The following is an 8570-nucleotide window of genomic DNA, read 5'->3' as shown; positions in this document are numbered from 1 at the left end:
CACTGCTCCCGCTCTCGGTGCTTCTTGCGGTTTCTTCCCCTCCCCGCCCCTTTCAAGGTTGTGCGAGTGGAGCCCTGCGAGGCAGGTCCTCCCCTGACCCCTGGTGACCCTCCTGTTGCGCTTCCTCGGGAGGCGTTTTGCCCTCCGGTTAAAACCTTCAGTGTTTTCCGTGTCCCTTCAGGTGATAGCGAGAGATGCCGTGTCGTTAGCAGGCACGGAGGTAGTATCGACTCCCTTGGCTGCAGCCTTGGCTGCAGCACGTTACCCTCATACTGTTTGCTGTCTTCTTGCCTTAAAACAGCATATGGGCTGAAAAGACACATTTCTAGGGTTTGCTTCCTTTTTTTAATCACAGTGATCATAAATCATAAAGGTTGGAAAAGACCTCAAGGATCATCAAGCCCAACCGTCAACCCAACACCACCCAACCCACTAAACCATGTCCCCAGCACCACATCTACACGTTTCTTGAACCCCTCCAGGGATGGTGACTCCACCACTGCCCTGGGCAGCCTGTTCCAATGCCTGAGCACTCTTTCAGTGAAGACATTTTTTCTAATATCCAGCCTAAACCTCCCCTGGCACAACTTGAGGCCATTTCCTCTTGTCCTATCACTTATTACTTTAGAGAAGAGGCCAGCACCCCCCTCGCTACACCCTCCTTTCAGGTAGTTGTGGAGAGTGATGCTGGAAGCATGTTTGTGTTTTCACTAGTTTTATGCTTTGTCTGCCTTAACTGTGAAAAGCACACCTGCCTTCTAGGAGAGTTGATGCCTAGATCCTTTCTGTATCTGAAATACTTGAAGACATGTAATAACAGGATATCAACACATCAGATGTCATATTAGTGCTTTTCATTATAGAGGTTTTTAAGCCCCTAAGTTATGTACACACTTTGGGAGTCAAAATCCATGTTTCTGTTTGACGAAATGTCCCAGTTGTTTGAAGATGAAAAGTCTACATCTTTTTTTTTTTTTTTTTTCTTTTCCCAGAATATTGGCTTTCAGTCAGAATTGCTGTCTCTTGATTAAGGCTGGGGAAGGCTTTCATACTGGTAGTCAAGGTTCTCTGTTGGTAGACAGGTGGCTTTTTATTCTGTCACTGAAAATCATAAGATCAAAGTAAAATTGGCATGAATATGTATTCCTGCGTTTGTAAGTTGATGCTAATTGGTGGGAAGCAGTGATGAAGAGCTGCTATTCCAGAGAAAGAAACAGCTGAGAAATAGAGCTGGGGATGATGCAGATATGTGATGTAGCAGACAGATGGAGTGGCGAACCAGAAGTGAGTCACTGGGAAAGGACTGTGCCCTTTCCTTTCTGGTGACTGCTGTGGGAGATATACTTCAGGTTTAAAGGTCTTGCTAGGGGAAAATTATGGAAGAGTGGTAATATACACAGAGTCTGGAACAGTACGTTAATGAAAAATGTCACGTTCTTTTGAAAACTGAATTGCTGTTTCCAAGATTTGAAGCTACAGATCTAGGAGTGTGTTGGGCTTATCTGGCTCCCTATAATGGTGCAATTTCAGAAGAGGAGTTCACTGATGTCAGGGTTAAAATGCTAGTAGGAATGGAACTTTATTGCAAAATATCCATATTTGTTTCAGCCCTTCACATCCACCAGAGTTTTAAGCACTGTGCATATACTGAAAGATATGAATCAAAACACCTGACCCATTTGGGTATTTCCTCTGTTTAGTCCATGTCCATCTTAAGTGAACTGGAGATCTCGAACACGGCATTCTGGATCTCCTGTTCTATTCTGTTGGTGTTTTAGCTTGGCATCCTTCATTTTGCCTTTTTTTTCTGCATAGTAGTGAAAATTGTTCTAATAATAAGTCCAAGCTCTTATTTATAGCCCTTCAGTCTTAGTGTTTGATGGCAAGAAGTGCCTTTATTTTAATAAATGTAGGAAACAAGAGGTGACCTAGCTGTCCCAAATTCACCCAGCTACTCATTGGCTGTCAGAAAAATGTCCTGACATCCTGGCAACTAATACAGTCTGTTTTCTTCCTAAAATATGGCTTTTTTATTTGAAAGATTAATTAGGCTTTACCTCATGTAGAATTATAAATAAGCGAAGGCATGTTGCACATTTGCTTCCATCCTGGAGTGTATTCTCTTCTCCTTCTGCTTCTAGTCTTTGAAGAGCTGTGATTTTTGGGAGATGATGTGTTAATAAATATACTGGTGCAAAGTCAAAGAGACGTTCTCGCTGTCCTTGAAGGAGTGGTATGTCCAACTCTATCAAATACAATGTGCTGGAGAAGGTGTAGGAAGTTCTAGCTTGTTCTGCAGTTAGTTGAAGCTATCTTATTCTCCTTATGAGACTGCATATCCTCCTGCCTTTTAAATTTTTTCTTATTATGTGGGTTATGAGAAGAGTGCAGGTTCTTGTTTTGCTTTATCTTATTGAACTGGACAGCTGCCAGAATGAACGCACTCTGTTTTCTTTTTGCCTATTCTCAAGGCCAAGCCACACCTTTCTGTTGCTTCTCTTATCCTGAAGCTAGTGAGTCTGTTCAAATTTCCCACTCAGCGGAAGACTTTGGAAGAAGGATTAATTTGGATCATCTTGCCAAGATGATTACTGTTGTATGACTGTGCAGCAGAGCTGTTGTGTGAGGGAATGGAGCTGAGAACATGTGTTCCTGTGTTGGAGAGGAAGAAGGATTTCCCACATGTGGCCCTTATGCAAAGTATCCCATTGTTAAATCTGTGTGTGCTGTGATGTTCTGTGGAAACAGCTGTGAGCCGAAGTGTGGCTTTCACATGGGTCCAGATTGTTCCTTGCTGTCATCCTTTCTCTTGGTAATCTTGGGGTTTGGATTGAGCTGGTTCTTAATAAAGATACCTGTACTTTGTGAGCACTAATTGTACTGTGCAGGTTGGGAGGGTGTACAACATCCTGCTAGAGGAGCTGCTGGGGTCTTGTCTGACCTCCAGGTCTCCATCCTCACTGTGCTTCTTTTTAATGCCTCTTTCATTAACAATACACAATATGTGTATGTATTCAATATTTGGAGGGACAGTCTCTTGTGATGCTTTCTTAAAGCAGTTGTTTGGAACTGTGGATGCAGATTTACTATCCCAGATTTGAACACTAGAATTAAACACTTTCAGATCAGCTGTGCTTTGCTACTGATTGAGAAACTTGGGTATTTCACAAAGCCACCTTTAATTAAAAATCCCCTCTGACAGTATTCTTTTCCATAAAATTTTTAATTCAGAAATCAAACAGATGGTCTCTTTGTAGAATGAGAATGTTGCCACTGTGATTTTTGAACAGTTCTATATGTCCTAAGGGTACTATACACAATGATTAAAAAACTTCTTGTTCTCACAAAATTGCTAATGGAATGGATTTGTTGTACAGTAGACATGTAACTACAGAATTTTACCGGGTCAGTCACATAATTTATTTACTATTTTATTGTTACCTGTTCCCTTTATTTGATATTTAAAGCTCTGGTTAATAAATTAAGCAGTCTGTTGTGCCTTGTTTGGATAGCCAAAGCTTATATAATGTTTTGTAAAAATAAACACAAAGCATCTAAGAAACTGCTTGCAATTAATGTGATGGTTTTGATGTTTGTAGTGTGTATACTGCAGTTTCCCTGATTTCCTACGTGCTTTTAGGGAGTGAATGTCTTTTCCAATTCAGAAGGAGATGCAGGGAGCTTGAACAAGTATGCACATATTCAAGCAGCATATATCCTTAGGTCACCCTTTCAAAGGCAGTGTGCAGGACCTTGCAGCCTATTTATCTTGTAACAATGACACCAACCCGTCTGCAGGTCCGGGAGCAGGTTTCACCTGAGTAACACAAGTCTGAGGGAAGCAAAAATTGACGGCGCTTGTTGCTAAAATGAAAGAGTACCTGAATCACAGAATATTTCCGTAGGAGTTTAGTTAGTGCTTGTTTTGTTTGGAAAGCTGCCTTGCCTAGCTGTAGTTATGACTGTTTGCTGAGAAAGATAAAATTGTCTTGGTAGGATAAGGGAAGGGAGGGCCAAGGGTCAAAGTTAAAGAGCAAAGCTGATACAGTGCTAATTCATAATCCAGATTTTTCACAAATCAAAATTACTTGTACTGCATTATATGCTAAACATCACAGAAGTGGAGGGATGGACAATAACATGAGCTCAAAGACCAGAGAAATTTAAGCATAAGACAAACAATGGGTGGTTGTTCCTTGGTAACAAGGTTAGGAAGGTTGGGGGAATGTGAAGGGGTGTGTGTATAATTTTGGGGGGTTTTTTTCTTTTATTTTTTTTCGTAACAGATGTGAATATGTTTTCCTCCTATTCTAAAGCCTAATATTTTGTTTTGCACTACAGGACCATTTTTATATAAAAATAAGGAAAAAAAATCTCAACTTAAAAATTGCAGACACATGCTGCTTCTTGTTAAGAGCATTGCTAACTATAATTCCTTTCAGAAATATGGAAATAAGGCTGTGATCATGATTGAATGCTTTTTTTTTTTCTGAAAAGAGATAGGGAACATGATGCAACTCACTTTTTTTTTGCTAACTATAATTCCTTTCAGAAATATGGAAATAAGGCTGTGATCATGATTGAATGCTTTTTTTTTTTTCTGAAAAGAGATAGTGAACATGATGCAACTCACTTTTTTTTTTTTAAGAACTCATTCTTAAATGTTTTGTGGCTCTCATGAGACCAAGCTGTTGAGATCCGTGTGAATTCTATTAACAAAGATGTATTAGCTGTTATAACATTTTCCCCAATTTTTTCTTCAAAAAATATTTAAAATTGTTTGCTTTATCTTTTAACTATAAAATATAATTTAGGACTTTGGGACTTTCTTGTTATTCCTATTTAGTGTGTCATTCTGCATGTCACTCATTCTGTTTCCCAGCTTTTTAAAATATGGAGAGTTGTGTCAAGTAAGTACGTCCGTTGGGTATTTCTGTTTTTTGAAAGATTTGTTCCTGTAAAAATCCCACATTAATTGTTCTGAAGTTAAAAGTCAAAATTGTTTCCTGTTTAACATGTTCTTACTTTCCATTCCTCTAGATTTGGACCCAGCAGGATCGACAGTGCATCCTTGATACTTTAGCACAGTTGTTACTGGATAAAGAATGTACTCTACTGATTGGCCGTCAAGTTCGCCCAATCTTGTTGGATTTGTTGGAAAGAAATGCAGAAGCCATTAAAGCTGGTGGCCAAATCAACCATGATCGGCATGAAAGGCTGTGTGTAGCGATGAGCAAGCTGGTTGCGGACCACCCTGATGTTTTGCCGTGAGTAATGTAATGTCTCTTTGTGCAATGTTTGAACTTAGGGAGTATATGGTTGTTGGTGTTCACTGGTGATGAGAGCTGCTCTTACAGTTTGGACTGTCTCCCACAATAACGAATGTGTTTTGAATTGAAAGAATGATTTAAACCGTGTTGTAAGATCTAATGTGATTTTCATCTTAATGATCAAAAGAAAGCAAAACAGCTGGCATGAAAATTGCTCACAACCAAAATCTCGGTGTTTAAGATTAGGCCTGTGGGCCAGTAGAATACGAAGTTACATAAGTAGGAATCAGTATTACTTTTTTGGTAAACAAGAGCAACTGAAGAGATTTCACCAAAGGCAGTACTGTTTCCCCTTGATAATTAAGTAATGATTTCTAGTAACATAAAGTATCTGTTGTCAGCTGATTGCTGAAGTTGTCTTTCCTAAGTGTCAACAAAGTTCTCAGTATACCGTCAATTACTGTTTCAGGACCTCTGTCCTGACGTTTTTATTAGTGGCTGTTTTCCTTTCTTCTGGCTTAGATGTCCATGTTCCATTTCTTTTTCTTTCTTCTGAAGATTTGCTTTAAGATATTTTAAGAATACATCACCAGTTTTCCAGAGGCTTTTCCTGGAGAGCTCAGATGCAAACACAGTCCGATACGGGCGCAGACGAATGAAGTTACGGGACCTCATGGAGGCAGCCTATAGATTTTTACAAAAGGAGCAATCAATTTTTCGGGAATTATGGGACTGGAGTGTGTGTATTCCACTCCTAAGGAGTCATGACACTTTAGTCCGCTGGTAAGTTAACGCTCCCAGACCTTCTCCATTGAAAAGATGTATCTGTGTCTTGAATTGTATTTAACAATGTTCATATGCAAGTAGAAAAGAATCTTCAAATAATACCAGAAAAACCTGTACTAATGGCATCTGCACCTGTACTTCTTATTCTTACTTGATCTTCTGAAAGCTGTGGCGATCTATCACAGGGTGAAACACAGGCTAGCTCTTAGTCATGCTTAAAGCTATGGTCTGGAGAATCTTTTTCAAATAACCTCAGTTTACCCAAGTTGGATTCATGGGAGATGGTGAATTTATCACCTCACCTCTACTGTAAGCCTGTTGGTGTATTGCGTGCATTCTAGTGTGTTATCCTAGATGAAAAGTAGAGATGAATCTACTCTTACTCCAGCTTACATTGCAATGATATATTATATTATTCTGCATTGATACACTTTTAATGAGTTGAATTTTTCTTCTTTTGGTTGCATATAGACATTGTGATGTCTATGTGCACGATGTCACCAAAGCTTGGGTTATTTAAGCTACACTTCCTAATTGGCCTTGTTGCAGACTTTGCATGTGGTTTTGGTCAGATGTTTTATATTAGGTGTTTGCCTGCAGGGCTTCAACCTAGTCACATGATCTTCCTTATTTATGTGAGTAGTAGTATTGTTAATGCCTTTTATTTATTTAAGAAAAGGTCTTTAATAGTTTTTTTTTTTTTTAAACGTAAACTCAGAATTATGTTAGTAACACGTTTTAAAGTAAGGTGCATAATATAGAAGGGTCAGGAACAAGAGTGTTGTAACATTTGTCAGCCATTTATGAACCTCTTCAGGATGACCATGCACTTAGTCTTAGGAAAAAAAAATGAAATTTCTAATTGATTGCCTGGAATTGGTTTACCTGGTGTTCAGCTAAAAGTAAGTGAATGAGCTGACTTTTAAATTTTGTCCTGAACCATCTTCTTCTGGCAACTCTTTTTTATTCCCCTCCACCAAGCTCCTTGAAAGCTTTGTTCTTGGAAGGTAAAAACAGTGGTACAATAAATGAAAAGTGGTTTATGATTTGTATTAAATATTTTTTTGTTGCGAGACAGCTTTATGTAGTAAGGAAGTCAAGACTTGGGAGTTGTTGCCTTCTTTTGGTTCATTGAGTTGGGGTTATTTTAGAAGTAGCATGAAATAGAAGGCAATTTTGAAAGGGAAATGGTAGGAGGAGAAGCAAAAATCAGGCAAAGAAAGCCTGATTTTCATTGTCTCATATGTTTACCATAATTTGTTTGGGAAAGTGCTCTCCTTTGCTGTGTTTCTGTTGATCATTCAGTCCTTCAGAGAAAGGTTACCTAGATAAAGTGTGCCATGGTAGAATTGCTTTTCTCAGTTCTGAGATATTTCGCTAATCTTAAAGAATGATAAGCATAGTAATAAAGTAATTTCTATGAAGAAAGCTTTCTGCATGTTTTTCCAAACTTGATATTTTGGTTTGCAATTGACTGTTGTCAAACTAAATTTCTTAAGACTATGTTTCAACATGTTTTGTTCTAAATACAATTTTTTAGGTATACTTCAAACTGTCTTGCTCTGGTTACATGCATGAATGATGAGCATAAATTGTCTTTCCTGAAGAAGTTATTCAATCCTGAGGAGCTGATACATTTCAGACTGAAGTAAGAACTTTAAAAATCTTGAACACTATTGTTTTTGTTGATGGCTTTCAGTTGAGTTAATAAACATGAATTTCACAGGCTGCTAGAAGAATCTCAGCTGCAGAATGTGGAACGAGCTCTTGTTTTGGCCAATCCAGACTCCTCTTTTTGTCAAAAGGAAAAAGAATTGCAATATACACAAGGATATATTGTATCGGGCGACCTCTCTGCAAATGTAGTAGCTATATGTGGTATTGTGCTGCCTAGATTACATCTTGTTTCTGAAGAGCAGGTATGTAACCTGGGGTTAAGTGTGTACCTTTTTTTTTAAGAATCCCTAAATGCTGTGAACTATTTCCTGCTTAAATGGTATTGAGATACTATGGGTAACGTATGTATCTTTGGCTTTTTTGGTGTGTGCCATAAGCTAGTGTTGCATAATATAGACACTGCAAAGAAGCTCTGCAGTGGGATGAAGCAATGAAGACATAATAGTGCTGTTCTGTATCTTCATGTAGCAGTTCTTATGACCATACTACAGAAGAATATTCAGCCTTACATAGTGTCTCCAGCCCAAGTTAGGGTGATATTCCATAGCTGAGTAAAGCCAGGATCTGGCACAGTTGCTTTTACCTGCATGAAGTATTTCTTTTGTGCTAAACAGATATCTTATGAACAGCCTTTCTCCAAACATATTCCTAGTTCTTCTCTTAAAACAAAACAAAACAAGGCTGCTACTTCCTCTTCTAGAGGGGGAACTTACTCTCTCCACTGAAGTGAAGTGTAAAGCAGAATGAAGTGCCTTATAGTTTTGGGAAGTCCATCAAAAGCATAAACATTTTTGAGCAGTGGTTAACCTTTTTTTCTCTTGAGAGACTGTTCACCTC

General features: G+C 38.7%; 1 protein-coding gene across 1 annotated transcript in view; it reads left to right on the top strand.

The window, feature by feature from the left end:
* Positions 1–57: 57 nt before the first annotated feature.
* LOC104463691 (midasin-like) overlaps positions 58–8570 on the top strand; it is a gene marked incomplete at both ends in the record, with an annotated part of 44720 nt that continues 36207 nt past the window's right edge. Inside the window, 5 exons of the mRNA XM_010076118.1 lie at positions 58–204; positions 5041–5267; positions 5829–6053; positions 7597–7704; positions 7783–7960. Coding sequence (XP_010074420.1) covers positions 58–204; positions 5041–5267; positions 5829–6053; positions 7597–7704; positions 7783–7960 — 885 coding nt within the window. The remainder of the gene's footprint in view (positions 205–5040; positions 5268–5828; positions 6054–7596; positions 7705–7782; positions 7961–8570) is intronic.

This window comes from Pterocles gutturalis, unplaced genomic scaffold (genome assembly GCF_000699245.1).
Source record: "Pterocles gutturalis isolate BGI_N339 unplaced genomic scaffold, ASM69924v1 scaffold13213, whole genome shotgun sequence".
Taxonomy (NCBI): domain Eukaryota; kingdom Metazoa; phylum Chordata; class Aves; order Pterocliformes; family Pteroclidae; genus Pterocles; species Pterocles gutturalis.
The sequence above is the reverse complement of the archived record's forward strand: the minus strand, read 5'-3'. Positions and strand labels throughout refer to the sequence as shown.